Genomic DNA, 19,685 nt, shown 5'->3' on the forward strand with positions numbered 1-19,685 from the left:
GGCCACAGCAAAGAGAGCTAATGAAAACTGTTCTCGGAACAGTATGTTGGAAAACAGCATGGGATGCTGGAGACAGGAAGTTTGGGATGGTTTAGGTTTGGGATGATAAAGGCCTGAACTAGGGTAACTGCAGTGAAATGGAAAGGGGCAGGCAGATTCCAGTATATGCAGATAGCGTCAGGGCAGGAACTTTGAGCTTTTTCCATACAGGACTAGTAAGAAATTTTACCTTGCTTTTTTTTTATCTAGAAATCATTGTAACTTGTACAGGTTCAACTGTATACTTGCACCGGCTCTCTTAGCTGAGAGGAGTGATCTGTAACCTTGAAACAGAGTATTGCTAACAATTTCTGTGGGGCCCATATAAGGAACAAGCTCATTGTCATGACTGACATTAAAGTGTGACATTGGGTTAATAATGGAAGTAGCTAGTACTGATTAGATCGTCATTATTATTACTTTCAAGAGCTGCTACTCTGTATTAAGTGCCTGTTATGTACCAGCCATACTACATACATTATTTTGAATCCTGCAAGGCTAGTATTAATATTAATTTGGCAATGCTGCTTAGTGAATTAAGCAACTTGAGCAAGATCACATAATTAGTAAGTAGCAGAACTAGGGCATCTGACTTGACGCCTGGAGATCTTTCCAAAGATCCCACTACCTCTGCTTACTAAATATAGTCTGTCACTTATTTTTGTTTATTTGTGTAAAAAGCATATAAATGTATACACATACACACATATACACATGTACATATGTACATACATACATATATGCATATACATGTATTTTGTACAAATTGGAAAAGTGCCTATAATTTTTCCTTCATTTCTTACAGTTTCATGGTCCATTGCTCACCTTGGTTGACCTTGTAGACCTGTGTGTAGATATTTCAAAAGGCTGCGTCTATCTGGAGCAGATGCACTTCATTCACAGGTATGGTAGCATTCTGAATATGAGGCTATTATGATTTTGGCACAATAATCACCTGTAGTTTGGGTAAAACATGCAAGATAATAAAACATTTTAATTCCTTCAAAATAGCAGTAACTTCTATAAAAAGTCTCTCTTTTCTGCACATCTTCTAGTGCTGCTGGTCTAAACTCTGGAACTTTATTATTATTATTATTAAATAGAATTTCTGCCATAGGGATCTAGCGGCTCGGAATTGCCTTGTCTCAGTGAAAGACTATACCAGTCCATCACGGATAGTGAAAATTGGGGACTTCGGACTTGCAAGGGATATCTATAAAAACGACTACTATAGAAAGAGAGGGGAAGGCCTGCTCCCTGTTCGGTGGATGGCTCCAGAAAGTTTGATGGATGGAATCTTCACTACCCAATCTGATGTATGGTGAGCTTAACATGACACGGAGAAATGCCCGCAGAGCTATCAAATGACAGAGCCAGTGAGGTCTTAAAAGGTCATCTAATCCTGTTTTTCATGGGAGAAAAGAGGTTAAGTGATTTCCCTCGAGTTAAAATTAAAGCTGGTGGCCAACAGGGGACACTTCCTGGGTCTCAGTAGCTTACCCAATCCCCCCATCAGTTTTAATTCTTTATCTTACTAATGTGCATGAAATAGTTACATTTATATCAAGTATTTTATTACACTCCCAAGATGTAGAAGCATATGACTAATGGAAATTGGTATTTATGGATTCATGTCCAAGTTTGTGTCCAGATGCCTACTATTGGGGGATATTTGGTGATTAATTTGTGAGTAGACTTTAAATCACGGATCTCAAAGATTAGGATGTTGGGGAGGTTTGTACATCTCTTTATTACTTGAATAAGTCCTCTCATTTTTGCTTCTTGACCCCAGACTTTTGATTAGAGCTGCTCAAATACAGAACTGATTTGTTCAGTATCATTTACACTGGACTGGCCCTAGGCAACACTGGAAATGAGATCAAACTGGTCCTCAGTGCTGCTGGTTTTATGATGTCTCCCTCTCCATGTTGACTAGTGCTCCATCCCCCTCAAACTCAGGAAAAAAAAATGGTGAAAGCCTTCATACTCACCCTGCAGGTGTGTCTGCGTATGGATGCTATCAGAGCCTTAGATGATGGGGTCTGCTGGTGGAGTTTCAGGAACAGAGTGTGTGTATGTGTGTGCATGTGTGCGTGTGTGTGTACACAATGCACATCCCCACTATGCCTTCCTATCACCCTGAAGGTAGGCAGCTACCTGTTTGACTTTTTCTGAAGATCAATCTCCTTTTATGTCACCCGTTTGCCTTTTATGGGGTTACTAATGACAATCACCAAGTAGACCTGATAGCCCAGGAATAGCTATGCTGGAGAAATTACTGTAAATCTGATGTTTTTAATAAGTGTAATGAAAACGAACTCTTTAATATCCTCAGGTCTTTTGGAATTCTGATTTGGGAGATTTTAACTCTTGGCCATCAGCCTTACCCAGCTCATTCCAACCTTGATGTTTTAACCTATGTGCAAACAGGAGGCAGACTGGAGCCACCAAGAAATTGCCCTGATGACCTGTAAGTTAATTAGGTTATCACAAGCACCCAGAAAACAAAAACAAAAATGTGTGCAGATGCAAACTTATGCCTCAATGGTATGGTATTTTAAAACAGAAACTGGAATGTATGTATTTGTACATTCCATGTAAAATGTAAATGGTTTGTGGTATTCAATTTACTAAAAACACAATGGTTTCTTTTTATCTATATATACCCATATTTCATTCAGAATCAAAATTTAGAAGTTTAGGCTATATTTATACTCCCAGTTCAGTTAATTCTAATAAATGAAAACTATATAGATTTGTGTATATATGTGCACTCACATACTCATTTTATTTTGGGAGTTCTGATATGGCTAATATTTTAATCTGCACATTGAAGATTTTATTAAATAGGAATCTATTGTTTAAAAGTTAGATGGCCTATGTTGAAATAACTGATATTGATTGATGGGCTATAGTGCTCCTAAAAATTACACAGGTTGTCACCTGTTTATAAACTTAATGCAAAATGCCTATGTATTAGTGACTTAAGTTGATCCTGGCCACTACTGAGACTAATACATTTGTGATCCTTAGGAGAGCAGTCTAATTTTTGGTCTAATTATTATTTTTTTAAAAGCCAAGTCATTATTCAGAGTATTAATCTGTCTCCTTTGAACAAACTCAAAAAAATGGTAAGTTGAAACTTTTTCCAAGAGGTGTTTTACCCAAAAAGTTTCTAAAAGAATAAACAATCAACAAGTACGAATTTGTCAATTATGGGCCTAACACCTTGCTAAGGACTGTACGGAATACAGAGATATTTAAGCCAGGGCACAGCTCTTCAGCATCTCAGAATGTATTTTGAAAGAAAAGACGCACACATGGGACAGTTGGATCACGAGCCAATATGTAATAAAGTGCTAAACTGCGTGGTACAGACAAGTGCAAAAGGAATTAGCAGTATGCGGATGCACACCATGGTTGCACTGCCTTGACTGCGCTGTGTTATTTAGAGGATTATTCAGACTTGAGCCAAAAGATGATTAAGAACTGGGCATCTTTGTTCGATGATCTCCTGGGGAATGGTTTTGTATTTAAATCTTCCAGCCAATAGAAGATTTGAATCACTACTTGTTTCTGAGTTAGCTCTTACAGCCTCTAAGGTATTTACAAGGAGATTAGATATATACAAACCTGATCAAGTTTGATGACAGTGCCCAAAAAAATGATTCATGATCTGGGGAGATGGAAAAAATTCTGTAACTTAAGGGTAAGAAAATACACAAAACTTGAGAACCTTTGAGCTTGAGGAAAAATATTAAAACATAATTAAATATGAAATACATAATTTTTATAAAACAGCAAACTAATCACTGTTTTACATCTCTTAAATATCTGCCGAACTCTCAGAAATTTGCCTCAGAATTTCAATGGCACAACATTTTTATTATGCTGTTAGAATTTCATCGGGCCTATTTTGCCCCCTAAAGGGGAATGTGCCTCATCAAATTCATGCAATTTGGGGGGTGGGGGGTAGGCACCACAGTAATCAATCAGCGATACACTTTGACTGATGTGGACCCTGTGTTTGTTTTGTTTGGGGGAGGGAGGTAAGTGATTAATAAATTGCTATATTGTGGAGCAGAAAAAGGTAAGCATGTTGAACTTCGCTGCAGCCGTTGGTGTCCAAAATTTCAGCAAGGGGAGGAGGGAGTGCTAGAAAAGTGCTAGAAAAGTATCCATGATTGTGAGTGGAAAAAGACAATTTTATCTTAAATAATTCACCAGTTGATTACATTATTGCTCTAATTTTTATAAAGATGTAGTTTTGGGTAAACCCCAAATTTTCCATTGGTGGTTTTGAAGTCCATTTGAACATGATTAATAAAAAATAAACATTTCTTCAAGCCTTCCGAGGGCTGCTTGGCTCTGTGGAGCCCCAGGAAGGGTTAAAGATCCATTTCCAACCAGGAAAACAAGCTGTGCTAGGAAATGGAGCTCTAAAAGATGCCATTCAATCTGGCCAGGGCCTTAACTTGTCACGATAAAGATTAACTACTCTACTTAGAGTACAGAGGGAGCTGACTTTTATTTCAAGCAGTTCTCTGAGATCACAGGCCCAGCTTAGGGGGCTGAAAGTCTGCACTGAGCCAGGGTGCACCTTTTATTCACTGCTTAAATACTCAGCACCTGGCTGCACTCTGGGTCAGGTGAGTCCGTAGATGGCTACGCCATGCTCAGCTATTAATGGAATGTCGGGGCTCAGAGCATTCCTGCCCATCTTTCCATAGCCTGGGATGGAGGATGGAAAGTCCAGCCGTCAGTCTTCTCTTCATTCTTTTAGTTTGCACAACCGCCACACCACTCCAGAGAAGAAACAGGATCAAAGGGCAGTCTGCTTCAAGTGAGGGCATTATCACAGTGGCAACTGGGACTGCTGGAGATTCCCTTTAAATACTGGAAGCATCAGTGGGCAAATGGGGAGGCTCGCCATCTTATTTTTATCCCTTGAAAAAATATGTACCCTTCTATGCTAATTGGGTAGCCCCTGGATTGTATATAATGAATAAGGGAGTCCTTGAAACCTGTATTTTATGTGTTTTAAGTACTTACGGAAACCCTCTTCATTCTGAAAGATGCGATGAAGTTTTCATTGGTTGATCTTCAATTGCTTTATGAATTCAAGGACATTAACAAAGACCAATATTGAACATAGCTAGTTAGCCCAGTGCTATTTTGCAAAAAAAAAAAAAGGCAAAGAAGAGTACATTTAGCCAAATGAGCAAGTGTAATGAGTGAGTATTTTTCTAGACCTAGAAAAACCAGCCCAGGTTAATTTTAACAAAAATAAAGGACCTATCATAAGTTTATTTAGAGTAATCAACTTGAATATTTGTAACTATAACTCAGCACACGTATATATTGCGAGTCATTGAATTGTGACAAGTGAACATGAGGTATCTCCTACGCCAAAGCAGAACGTTAGAAGAAATATATGTTTTTTTAGGATTATTAAATTCTGAAAAGCCTCCTCATTTTATTCCACTGCCAAGTTACTGCTGTTGAAGAGCACAGGTTATACTCTACTTTAAAATGACAATTCAGTCCTCATTTGTCTCTGAATGGTAGAACAGAAAGGTTTTATATAGTAATAGGTCATGTGTTTTTGTTAACAAAAAGTTAACTAAAGAATAATGATTGGGTTCAATGTAAAGTAAAGCCCCCATAGACGGAAAAAAAAAAAAAAAGAGGAATAAGTGATTAGATGAATTGCATAAATTAAACAAGAGGCTGAACTTCTGGCGGGTAGCTGGAGGGGCGAGGGGCTGGGCGGCTGAGCAGCAGCTGTGAGGATGGCCCGTTGCTCTCCTTCCTCCCCTCCTTACCCCTCCTCTTCTTTTTCCTCTCTCTCTCTCTTTCCATATAATCTTCACTAAGTGTTTTGAATCCTTCATAGAATGAGGCAGGTTACACATAAATAAAATAAGCAAATCTTCATAGTTGAAACAGGACAGAGCTTAAGGATGTCTGTCTACTATTTGGCAATATCTTCGTATATCAACTTTATTTTCAGAAGGGATAGGCTTCCTGTGGAGAAGTATAACACTTTACTTTCTCCTCTCTTTCTCAAGTCTTGGGAAAACTTTAGGCCTTGATATCCTCCTCTCTAAAAGGGGAATTATGGTATCTGCCTCCTAGGTTTTCTTTGAGGATGAGAGAATGCATTTAAAGTGCTTAGGAATTTGCCTACCATACAATAAGTGCTAAGTGATTGTTGGCCAATATGATATCATTATTTCTTTTCTAAGAAACATTATGCCTTCAGTTCTAAATGTTTGGTGGCAATGCACTTGTGCTTTGAACATTTGTAAATTTGATATTATATGAAGATACAAATGGTCCTGTAGCTACTAAATGATTGATTGTGAATGAATTAATTGGTTAGTCATTCATTTTGAGCCTACCAAGTTCTATGTTAAGATACTGTGAATACAAGAAGGAATAAGAATTTCTTCCCAACCTTAATCAACTCAGTCTAATGAAGGAAACAAAAATGTAGACAGATAACTTCGGTATAACATGCCTTCCAACATGAGATAGGATAATAGGATTGGAAGATCAAGATGAGGGAGGAAAGCTGCAAGGAAAAGAAGACACTTGAGTAAGTTCAGAAATGAGTCAAAGCCCCTGGGCAGGCCAGGGGAGAAGTTTCCAAGGAAGAAGTGGGCCCTTTTAAGGTCTTTTGGGGTGGGTTGTTGGTTGATGTGCCCTGAGAGCAAAGTTTGTGGTGCAAGTGGCAGATAAATGTTCAACAAACTTTTGTTGAATGAATGAATGAGTGAACACCATTTAAGAGTGTTACATAAACGGCAACCATTAGGGAAAAGATCCATTCAATCAGTGTACTGAGGGAAATGAATCTTTTCATTAAATGCCTGTGTGATGAAGAGCAAGAGCAAATTAGAATTGAACACGATTTCTATCCCTGGTTCTCTCATTAAATTTCTGTGTGACCTGGAGTAAATCTTAGATTTTATTATTTTTTTAAGATATCAATGTATTTAAATATGAAGTCTTTTTCACCTCAACTTATTCAATATTTTTTTTATAACCATTAGTTCTCATGTGTGTTGAATAGACGTTTTTCAACCATTTATTTATCCACCAATTTATTTGGATTAATATTAGCTGTTGAAATAATGTCAGCTTTTCAAAAGAGAGATGTTAGCTAAATAAAGATAGTAATATTGCAAGCTACTATTAAATAAGAAACCAAAGCTTTTGTTTTGGCTCATTCATATTAAGTATAGAAAACTGACAACAGCTCACATTCTTTCACATCTAATATGACCTTACCTGGGTTATCAGTAATGATTGAATAGTGATATCCAGTCATCATTTGCTTTCCCATCTTTATGCACAAATCCAGGTGGAATTTAATGTCACAATGCTGGGCCCAAGAACCTGACCAAAGACCTACTTTCCATAAAATTCAAGACCAGCTTCAGTTATTCAGGAATTTCTCCTTAAATAGTATTTCCCAATGCAGTGACAAAGCAAATACCTGTGGAGTTGTTAATGAAGGCTTTGAGGGTAAGTCTGATTCTTCTTCAGAATTTTCTGCTTTTGTCTTTAGTGTTAACCAGATGAGGGTAAAATGGGATGTACACAGAAGGCGTGTTACAGCGGGTAAGGAGAATAATTACAATTATTTATTATATGCCCCTTTGAAAATTATTTTGAAAGCAAGTGCCTTGCACTAAATTAAAACAAAAATAAAAACAAAAACAAAAGGGTGGTGGTAAGGTGAGGATTTACAATCTAAGATAGTCAGGAGGAAAAGTAACAGGTTAGATGATATTTTCATGGTCACCCCACCCCCACTTTGTACTTCAAGTGCAGAGTTGAGTTAAGGATATACTCTTAGCTTGTGGTACATTATCAGTATTGTTCTATGCAGGACTTCCTTCATTTTGCTTGTTTGTTTAGTCCATTTATCCTCATATTCTCCTAGTCTACTTCCTCCCTCCCTCCCCCATCGACAACCATTATAATGTCTTTAAAGTGTATCTTTTTATTTGTATGTCTTCCTGCAAAATGTATATCGTTTTGAATGCATGAATGCTACTGTTATGTAATACTTCTTCTTTTCTTTTTTTATTAAGCACTGCTTTTGAGATCCATCCATATTGCTTTGTATATATTTAATCCGTTTCCTCTAACTGCTAAGTAATTTTGCTATGATTATTACAGTATGCCATGCTTTGCAAAGGACTACTATGACTCTACGACTGTTCAGCATTGTGGTAAATAAGTCAATAATCCTCTGGAATCATTCTACTGTGACAGACTAGGCCTTTTAGTTTGATGAAGAGTACCAAACAGAATTAAAACACCATAGTAACTTTATTCATTTCAAAAATCATATTTACCAAGTGTTTGCATAATCGGCTGCAGAAAAAATGAATTTTAAAATGATCCTCTGCAACTCCTCTAGAACTCATTCCTGTTATTAAAATTTCACACGGCCCTATGTTTGATGGTTCAAATGCAGATACTCTTGTTTAGAAATGAACCTAGAAAGATGGACCACAACTCAGACTCTTCAAATGAGGCCTTGTGGTCTTTGCAGCGACTGACTGTGAGGCGGGTGAAGGCTGTCCTGGAGTCAGCTCTCTGCTGCATCCCTTGGCGGGGCCCTTACTTCAGTGCTGCATTTGACCAATAGCAGGGAAAAAGAAGCCCAAAGACGAATGTCTGCTGTCTTGTTTGCAGTGTGTCTGGCTGCCTGTTATGACTAACTTTGGGGCCATGGTGTGAATGGAGATAAAATCGAGCATGTGATTCTTGAACATTAATAGTTCAGTGACAGATTGGAAAGGGCTGTGTTTACCTTAGGCATCCCCGGTAGTGTTCATCAGAATAAGCCTTATTAATAGTCACGTTTTGGGCTCCACCCACTTTCTCATCATGTAACTTGTGAGAGTACCAGCAGCTCCTCATTTTGGAGTTATAACCTCTGTAGCAACATCCTTCTGTAGGGTTCTATGCAATATACTTGCCTCTCTGAAGCTCACACAGGATAAGAAAAAACATATTCAAGCCATTCTGGTTACTATTAAGCCCTTCTCATTTTCCAAACATTTACTTTCCTAAATATCTAAAAATCACTGAAAGAAATTTGGGGAAAAGAAAGTTTATATTATTTCAACAGACATTTATTGAATTTTGGGTGAGGCATTGTGTTAAATACCTGAATTGAATGTGTTCTGTTTGGCAGCTTTAAAGAAAAAGAAGAGGCATGAGTACTTCTTTCCCTTGAAAAACTATTTAATTTTTTGCAGGTAAAGTTTAATAGTGAGATCTGCTTTCACAGGTGATTTTGAAAACTGTCTTGGTCATAGGACAATATTTCTATCCCTAGGAAAGCTGGGTGGCCAGTCCACTGTTACATACAACTGTTTTTCTCAGTCCATTTGAACCTGCTCCTGCTTGGTCTGCCTCTTATTTATCTTAACCTCATGTATGGAAACTTTAGAAGAGCCACTGTCCGGGGTGGCTTGCCAATATGTAAAATGATACCTTTTGTTCCTAAAATAGATAAACAGCAATAACTGGGTTGAATGGAATCATCTGAAGGGGCAAGCAGAATGTAGTTTTGCTTACCTGGAATTGAAAACATGGTTTTCTTATTAAATCACTGCTAGTATCTTTGGAAAGCAATACTTGACTGATTAGACTCAGATTCAGTCATGAATATGATTTTTAGAGACCTCATAAAATTATGCATGATTGTTGTCTTTTTTAAAGGTTTTAAAAAAGGATTTCATGTTATTTCACATGAACCATAAAATGGGCTCTGTTTTTCCTTTTAACTTTTCCAGTAATTGGTCAAAAGAACTGCTCTTGCTGTATTATTTTCTAACTGTGTCTATATTTTACAGATCTTTATTATAAAAGTTACTCATGTTTATTGTAAAAAATAAAAACATAAAATTTATCTAAATAGAGTAAAAAGTAAAAGTCCCCTACTTCCTTCCTATCTCCCTCTCCAGTGCTAGTCAGAGTTAACAGTTTAATTATATACTCCTGGATATTTGAGTATATACTTCTAGATATTTTATATGCATATATAACCACTTAAGAAATGTTCATTTTTATACATTTGTATATGTACCAACAAATTTTATACGCACACATATATGTACACATACATATATATAGTAAAAATATATATTTTAAAGGAATTCTTCTTTTCCATATATTGACATTTTCCCATGTTCCTATATAGATTATCCCATTATTTCTAATGGTTTCATAATAATTCATTGTATGGATGCATGATAATTTATTTAACAATCCCTCATGTCCGTCATGGGATAATTCCCGTTTATTGCTGATATAAACAATGTGGCAAAGGCATTCTTGTACAACTTATCTTTGCATACTTCTGCAATTATATCTATAGAGTAGATTCCCAGAAGAATTTCAGGGTCAAAATATAAACCTGTTTTAAAATTTAATAGCTGTTGTCAAGCTGCTCATTAAAGAAGTTGTGCCGCCAAAAGTGCAAGGGACTTCATATTTCTATATACCATTGCATCATGGGCTATCATCAGTTTTCTTAATTTTTGCGAATCTGATAAGCAAGAAATGGCATCTTTGGCTTTGTATGCTTGTTTGCATATTTTGCTTAGTACATTTCTCTTTCCATGAACTGCTTGCACTTGGTAGTTCCCTTTAGAATCATGTAACCTTACATTTGCTATGTTATCTTACAGTAAAGCTGCCAATTTTAGATAATTTTGTAGTAAGCAGCTAAAGAAATGGCCAGACCAAAAGCTCTGCATCTTACCGTTGGGGAAGTTATCCTAAACTCTCTTCTGTGATCACACTGCAGTCAGTGTTTGCAGAGTGGAAGCAAACAGCCCAATCATCATAAAATACAAATAGAAATTAAGCGTGGTTGAAATTGACTTCAAGAAAAACAACATTCATGTGCATTGATGCATCTACATGCTGAATTTAAGAAGGGATTTCTATGTTCAGAAAATTTTCAGTCATATAAAGTTGGCTCATTAAAACAGCATGCTTATAAAAGCATATCAAGTCATAATATAGTAATAAATTCTCTTAAGGATATCTAGTAGCTATTCTTAATTCTCCAAAATAACCCAGAAGCTGCAAAATGGATCTCACTGGGAAAATGAGACATACATCTAAATATGAACACTATTTGAGGAAGCATTCTTATAGATATTAATAGCATTACACTGAGATGTTTCTGTTTATCTGAAGAGGCAACAATGGTCTGGGCAGTTTTTAAGCTTTTTAAATTTTCCACTTTTCAGTAACTTCTTTTTTCTATTTATAGTCATATATGGGCTCAGCTTAAAAAGTAAAAAGAAACAATTAATATCACCTTTAAATTAACTGGACATGTTTATACATACCACCATGTTAAAAATATATACCATATATTTGCTTTATTGAGGCAAAGGAAAAGAAGGCCAGATAGATAAATCCAAGTAGATTTAATCCACAATTATAAAGGTGGACTGTGGTCTGGCTCTCAATTTCCTCACAGCTAACGAAAAGAAGGAAGTCAAGTCAGATACGATACTCATACCCATTTCTGAGGAGATTGTGACAGTGGGACATAAGAGAAAATTCTTTCTTGGAATCTGATAGAGGCAACAATGAGCAACATGTAAGACCCTCAACAATGTCTCTGCAGTGAAGCAACAGTGAGCTTTCAGGCGTTATTTCAAACCATTCTCTGGAAACCCCCGTGATGTGAGCCTCTGACCACTAGTTGCAATCAGTGATGAAATTTAGGGAATCTAGAGGAATGAGAGGGCTGTAGATTCCCTGGTCAGTTCTCCACTAGTTTTTGTGTTTTTTTTTTTTTTCCTTATTATAAATGAGCTTATGTTTAAAGATTTGATGCACAGATGATTTTATACTACACTTCCTGCCAGAAGCCTGGAGACAAGCATTCTATGTTGTCATCGAGAGCAAATCCCTGTTCTGAGGGAGTCCAGAGGAAGGTGGCAGAGTGAGAGTCTAGTGAAGCCAGCTACAAGAGGAGACTTCTAAGCTGAATTCCTAAGGGAAGTGGGAAAAAAGTCATTCTGGGATAGAAGGAGCACTGTGGAGGAAGGCAGGGAGTTACAGAGAATGGTGTTCACAGAACTGCAAGTAGTTAATTACACATGCGGGCCAGCAATGGCAAGCAATGAAATGGGAGGGATACTGGTGACACTAATCAAGGAAAGAAATGAACATTAATGAAAGCTGAATTAAAGTATGGTGACAGGTGTAATGGGGGGGTTCTCTCTACACAGAGATTCTATAGAGGTAGATGCTGTAGGATTTGGTGACTAATTGGGTGAGGAAGAAAGAGGAGTCAATGGTGAATCCCAGTGATTTGTGAAATTAGGTGAAAAGCAGTTTTGTTCTCAAAGATGAGAGTAGGAGAGGAAGGACAGCTTTGCATGGCATTTGTTTGAGATGGCTACGGAAGAAGTCCAGGACACATTCAAGACAAAGGCGTGCAGCTCAGTAGAAAGATCTGGCTTGTAAATATAGGTAGTTGAAGTCAAGAGTGTAGATAAGGTCATTCAACTAGAGAGTACAGAGTAAGAAGGGAGGCAAACAGTCAGCAGGATCCAGAGAAAAGCCAATGTGTGAGGGACTGGCAAAGAAACCTGGTGGGCATTGAGAGAAGCCAGAAAGGGAAGAGGGAAGCCATGAGGGAGTGTTGTCATGGAAACCCAAGGGAGCAGAGAGACTCAAGAAGGAGGGAGTGGTTAAATGCTGCAGAGCGTGGAAGAGTGGAAGAGTGTCAGAGCGATGCAAGGATTTTAAGATCAGCCTGCATTTCAAAAGTCAACTCTTAGCTCATAGAATCCTTTTCTTCTAATGTGTGCAGATGTTTCATAGAAATCACAGAGCCTGTCATAATGGATGTTAGAGGGCCTGATAGCTCAGTTCTACCTCAGGCTCCATCAGAAATCTTTTCACCATGCTGCATTACTTTGTCATCTATGAGGCTAGGATACTCAACCAACAATGCCCATGCTAGATACACAGAACAAAACTCTTTTTGTGACTTTCAATTGCAATACTCCTATTTTTAGCACTTTTTTATGTGCCACTTACTGTGCTATGTAGGTTAACGCACAAAATCCTCAGAAGAACCCTATGAGGTGGGTATTATTATTAACACCATTTTACAGATGAGAAAGCTGAGGTAAAGGAACTTGCCTTGGTCATATGCCAAGGTGGGGCTAGAGTTTGGCTGTGCCCTGGAACCCGTGCTCTCAAGCTTTCACTGAACCATGGCTACCATCAGGGGCCTGCAAACACCCCTCCCCAATTATGCTATGGACAGTGTAACACTCAGCTAGTCATCATGAAAGGACTTACCACCTATGACCTTCTAGAAATGGTATACTAATTTTCCCTGATTATAACCAATTTATTTAGGTGCCAAGTTGTTGTTAACTGAATTAAAATTCTGAATAATATTCATAAAAATAGAGAAAACATGCACATGCAGAACAGTGGTGCAAGGATATAATCAAACAATAATTTAGACAGAAACAAGCAATTCGATGGTTTGATAGAAGTAGTTTGGCTTGCATGAAAGGGACCGTTCCACTATTTCTGTCTTTTGCAAGTATGCAAACTATGCTTTTCATTCTCTTTCTCCATTCTCTTTCTTCATCCTGCCATTCTTGTTCAGCCTAAACTTAATTACTTTTCTAATAAAAGAGAGTGTATTTAATAATAGTTCGATGTTTTGCAGACAGTGGGTATATTTAAAAAAGCAGTTAAGATTTCTGTCTTCATTGTTATTGTTGGAGACATAAATGAAAAGAAGAAAGCCATTGGAAGGCCTTTCTTTTAAAAAAAAAATATAAAGGATTTTAGGGCTACAAGGAGCGATAATACCATGCCTATCCTATGGTCCTACTGACCTAATGGGGTGAAGAAGGGATGGAGAGAGATTAGTAAACCATCTGGGCATCTAGTAAAAATATCCCAGTGACTTCATCCACACATTTGGGTAAACATCATCTCATCCGTCCCAGAGTTCTACAGGAAACAAATCTAAATGCTCCTCTGCTCTTCTAAACATAGCCAGGCAGCCGGCATATGTCTCGTCTGTAAATACCCAGTCTTACTTGGAAGTCTTGATTTTAATATTTCCTTCTTAAGGAGAGGTGGCTGTCTTTGTTCAGGATCTCTGCTTTGAGGTCTGGCCTGCAGGCTTTCTGCTAATAGTTTATAAGCAAAAACAAACAAACAAAAAAACCAAAAACACGCCCCCATCCCTACCCTCTGGTTTCTCTAAGCTCTTTATGCAACAAGATGTACTAATTGCTGAAAGCTTGCCAGGGTCTAATTACTAAATATTGCTGTAAGTGTTACCAACCAATGAAATAGTTAGCTAATGATTTTCTTTTGACAGCACCAGAATTTGTGAAAATAATTTATTTGCCTTATATCAAAGATTATTTTTCAAACAACTCAACAACTGCAGAAAAAAAAATTAAATTGTGCTTTGGGAGGACATTTCCCTATATGCTATTTAATGGCTATGAAGCAGCTAGACCCATATTGCAGATTTAAGATTTTGTTGGAATTCTTATTTTCCTTTAGCATAATCCCTTCAAGGCTTTAAAGAACGTCATAATTTCCTTAATAATCTGGGCCACTGGACAATTTTAAGGCATCTTATTTTTTTCCTAAAAACTTGTGATATTTTCTATTGCTATTACTATATGTAGCAAATATTCTTACGCATTTCTCAAGGCCAATCAGTACATATTAACAATGATCTTAAAAGGCAAATCCTTCCATCTGTCTTGCATAGATCCTTCCAAAGCTGTTCTGTGTGTGAGTGTGTGTGGGGGGAGGGGAGCGGCGGTGATATTTTACAACACTATCAGACTACCCATGTGGTTTGAAATATGTGATGATGATATTTGTACAGTTAAGAGGAAGATGAGATGATGCTGAAGAACCCACGAGCCTGTAGCTGGGCAATCTTGTTCTTCAGCAGCTTGGGAAAAAGAAATGTGCACCTACTGATACAGAGCAGGGATGGTAGTTCATATACTCTTATAATAAAATAAGCTTGCAGTTCAGGTTTGGAACTTGATAAAGAGATGGATGTGTTCAATTCCATTGGGAGGAAAACAGGTATGAAGTTGAGGAGTGTTAATTGCATTTCCCCTTATTTCCATTTAAATTGATTCTAAATAAACCAAATGTGGTGACCGTCAGGGCTGGGCACAGAATCCCTGCACACCTCACCCCCGTTCAGGGTACACATGTGGATACTCTCATGCTGAAAGGGCGATGAGAAGAAAGGGAAGGACCAGCATCATCATCATCCATCTACTGAAATGTTTCTGATCTTAGAATATGATACTTTTGAAAAGACAGTAATACTTGTAGTCACTCATTTTTCATCCAGATAGTAACACCCAGTGATTGGAAAGTGTTGACAGAAGCAAACAATTCCCACATGATACATTTGTTAAAAATTATTCATTCTTCTGATTCCGTAGAATTTTGTGAAATGTTTCAGAAGCTCTGCTAATATGTTTCAATAAGAATTCTCACACCATCTTATGTAAAAAGATCAGCCTTTAAGTAGTCAAATACAAAACCATAGGTGCATGATATGATTGCCAAGAAGGGCAGTTACCCTCTGGCTGTGCGTTTTCCTGCTGCCCCTCACCCCTGCACCCCACAGAGGTATCCAGGCTTTGGGCTTCCCAAGGACCCCTGTGGAGCACACTGCCCAAGAAGCTCCTCCTCCCAAGCACCTCAACTCTGTTCCTCCTCGGGAAGGTTGACTATGAGAACACAGACCCGAGCAGACAGTCTATGTCCAAATTCCAGCTGTGTGACCTTGAGCAAATCATTTAACTCCTCTGTGCTTCCATTTCCTCATCTGTAAATGGGGGATATTACACCTACTTAATAGGTGAAGAATGAGTTAATACATGTCCAGAGCTTTGAATCATGCCTGGTACACAGTAAGTACTCTATAAGTATTAACAACTACAACATTAATAATTATTGGCATTATTATTATTATATTTCATGTCATTTTCCTTCTCCATCGACCTGCCATCAAAATTGGCCAGGTCTGTATCCATGCCCCGTAAGCCTTTTGAGGCAGTGAGCATACTATTTTTACTAAATTAATTGCCAATATGCTGGTAGCAGTCTCGCATGCTCCTTGTCTGAGCCTCGCATGCTCCTTGTCTGAGTGGGACAGGAACGGCTGCCGAGGCCGAGTTGCAGGCTGCCTCACTCTTCCTCACGCACCCAGCAGGCTCTTGTCTCAGGACTCTGGTCTTCCTCGAATGTTCTTCCCAAGGTATCCACCTGGTGAATTCCCTCACTTCATTCAGGTCTCAGCTTGCATCTCACCTCATCAGAGAGTCCATTTCTGCTCACCCCTCCTAAAAAGCAGCCCCTCTCTGCCACCCCCATTCTGTGCTGGTGCCTTCCTCTGCACAGGGCTTGTCACCGCCTGACAATATATATATTTAGTGGGTTACTAGTTTATTGTCTGTCTCCCTCCATTAGAATGTAAATTCTAAAGAGCAACAACTTTGTTTTCATTATTGTCTCATGAGTGCCTTTGCCAGGGCTTGGCATGTAGGAGGCATTCAATAAATATTAATAGGTGATTAAATTACTTAATCTAAGGGAATATAACTTTAAAGGCAGCTATTTCACCTGGTGTGGGGAGGAAAGAGCGAGTATTTTAGACAGCAAGGACCACCCTGGGGCCACTTAATTCCTTTCACACAGACCTGGGGAGACAGTTAATCACCTCTGGAATCCCCCCAGCCGCCATGGTTCTCTTGGAATCTATCTGCTTATGTGGCTGCTCCTCTAGGACACTGCGATGGCCTCAAGGACACGGAGCATGTCCTAGTTACCTCATTATGCCCAGCACTTAGCATATCAAGGGTTCTCATACACAGGTTTTGAACAAATATGTAAAGTGGTTTTGTGTCAGTGTTGTGAATTCTCCTGTAGCCTGTATATTACAAAAAAGGAAATCTAATCGATGATAGAATGACTTTTTATTTTTTCACAGATGAAGATGTCAATGTGAAGTGTTTGAATTCAGATGATGTTATACCAATTGCTTTAGTGGAAACCAAGAATCAGGAAGGTTTAAACTACATGGTACTAGCTACAGAATGCCACCAAGGTGAACAAAATTCAGAGGGTCCTCTAGGCTCCAAGGGATCTGAACTTTGTGGTCTGGGGAAAGAAGAGAAGGAACCACATGCAGACAAAGATATCTGCCAAGAAAAACAAGTGGCTCCCTGCCCTTCTCCTGGCACGCCTGGAGGCCTGAACTATGCCCGTCTCACTCACAGTGGCGACGGAGAGGGATCTGATTAATGGCTGTGGTTGGAAAACACAGACTTGAGCTGAACACTCCCATTAAGTAGTTACTGAAAGAAAACCCTGGTAGAATGATAGATGTTGTGGTGGTCTTCAACTCTGAATTAACACTGGAAAGTTCTTGACTTCTGATGTTGATTCCCAGAGCCATTTGGTTTCAGTTGTGACAATCCCCACACCAATTACAGTCGAATTAGAAGGTGAACCACAAAGCATTTGGAAAGCTATGGAGACTCACAAGTCTGGAAGGGAAACACTGCTCTCTCTACCCTGAGGTCCCTTGGCCCTTGCATACCTTTCAGTCTGGGCTATAACAAAAACATCTTGGTTAGAAGCAGAAATAGGTCTATTCAGGGATCCGAAGGACGGGGGTGAGAGGCATGGTCAGGGGTCCGGCTCCCAAAGGGGACAGAGGAAATGACTAAAAACTACACATACAGAAGGAACAGCACCTACAACATGAGGAATCATTTGGAAAGCTATTACTACAAGAAAAATATTATCTTGAATCACTACTGTAAAAGAGTTTGTATTTTGCAGGCTTGGATCAATAGCTTAGTCATGTTGAAATTAGGACCATGACAATCTCTAGGCCTTGAAGTTTAGCCCTGCACGATCTTTGGGTTGTATAAAATGCACTCTGTGACTTGTGTGCTATTATGGAAACGAACCAGTGTGTAAGATTGTTTTTATTTGCCATATTCATTTTATCCATAGAAGACTTAAGATTGCCTTGAGCATCAAATTGTCCTTAATATTATATATATACAATTATACAATACTAACTCAAGCTCTGTGATTTTTAGTAAGCACACAAAATAATAATGAGAAATATGTATTTTTTTTTGAATCTTCACACACACTTATTTGAAACCAATAAATTTTTTTTGCAATTACCCATTTAAATCTTAAAGCCTCAACTGCTCTAATGGGAACCTATTGAAAGCATTCCTTGTGATATTTAGGTGCAGCATACAGGATGTTGAGTAGATATAAGGAAGAACATTTTTCTAGTGACATTTGCTAAACACTTTTGTGGAAGAGGATCACGGATCAGCTTCCACCTTGCATAACTGAGTTAATCTTTTAATTTGCCTACTGCCTGAGAACCTGAACAGATGAGTGGCTGAATGGTGAAGCCCAGAGGGAAGTCAGTGCATTGGTTCTGCAATTAATGGCTCCCACGAGAGGCCCAGCATAGTGGCCACTCTGCCACATCTGACACTCCTCTGAACAGGGCAGGGTATTGTCTTCCTGATCTTGTGACTGTCTAACGGGCATTTATCATTCTTTCTGATGGCCCATCATACAAAACCCCTTCCTGGGTTGGGGAATCCCTCCATCTTTAAAGTCTGGGTGGGAACCATATTCCTTTCTTCCCCTAGAAACTCTTGCAGCCATGGGGCAGGCATGTGATCACTCAGACACGTCCATCCCAGGCTTTTAATTGTGTGCTAAGGATGTAGAGAAGCAGGGACCACGGCCAGTCTTCCAGAGTGATGGTGGTGCCTGCAGAAGTCTGGCTTCTGCAGAGGTCTGGGTCCTACCGTGGTGCTGGAGGTGCCGTGGCAGCTGGGGTGGCCAGACTGGAGCAGTTCTGCTGTCTGCTTCTAGCCATTACTCCCAGTTCCAGCTCTGTGGCCTCTGAGTCAGGTTCTCAAGCCCTCCTAGGGAGTCTGTGAGTTACCCCTATGCTCTGTGAATAAATGCTTTTCTGTTAAAACTGCTGGAGTCAGTTTCTATTGCTTGCAGCCAGGTTCTCTGCTCTGCCAGTGTCATGGACCTTTATTTTGGAATATGCAGAGAAATCAGAGGCATATAGAAGTGGATTTGCATTACAATACATTTGCATTACAGCTCAAACAGAGAATTTATAGAATATGTGAAAGAAACAGCCTATAAAATTCATCATGTTTCTGCTAAGAAGTTAAGGCAAATTAGCTGCATTTTAATAATTCATAATGAGTAATACTGTTAGAAAAACTTAATGCAAAATAAAATAGACTGGCTAAAATCTCATATGTAAAAGTTGTTACAGATAAAAGTAATTGATAAAATACAGTCAGTTGGCAATATCAAACACTACCTAAATTAATTCTGGAGAAACTAGGTTTTGTTATCAAGAGGAAAAATATTGGCATGGGTTAAAAGTGACACTTGTTAAAATGTGTTATTTTCTAAAAACTAACACAAAGAAATAAGAGTGAACCATATGGATGTTTAGCAAAGGGAAAAACAAGTTCAAAACTCCT

The 19,685-nt window shown here is 38.6% G+C and overlaps 1 protein-coding gene across 5 annotated transcripts in view; it reads left to right on the forward strand.

Annotated features, from left to right (window-relative positions):
• Positions 1-19,156, forward strand: part of ROS1 (ROS proto-oncogene 1, receptor tyrosine kinase) — a 132,973-nt gene extending 113,817 nt beyond the window's left edge. For 3 of the 5 annotated variants that reach the window (XM_037843311.1, XM_037843312.1, XM_037843309.1), the window contains exons 40-44: positions 845-942; positions 1,157-1,360; positions 2,375-2,509; positions 7,409-7,572; positions 17,117-19,156. In XM_037843311.1, coding sequence (XP_037699239.1) covers positions 845-942; positions 1,157-1,360; positions 2,375-2,509; positions 7,409-7,572; positions 17,117-17,430 — 915 coding nt within the window. In that variant the 3' untranslated portion in view covers positions 17,431-19,156. The remainder of the gene's footprint in view (positions 1-844; positions 943-1,156; positions 1,361-2,374; positions 2,510-7,408; positions 7,573-17,116) is intronic. The other 2 variants (XM_037843310.1, XM_037843313.1) reach the window with 2 other exon arrangements.
• The last annotated feature ends 529 nt before the right edge of the window (positions 19,157-19,685 follow it).

Source organism: Choloepus didactylus, chromosome 7, assembly GCF_015220235.1.
Source record: "Choloepus didactylus isolate mChoDid1 chromosome 7, mChoDid1.pri, whole genome shotgun sequence".
NCBI classification, from domain to species: domain Eukaryota; kingdom Metazoa; phylum Chordata; class Mammalia; order Pilosa; family Megalonychidae; genus Choloepus; species Choloepus didactylus.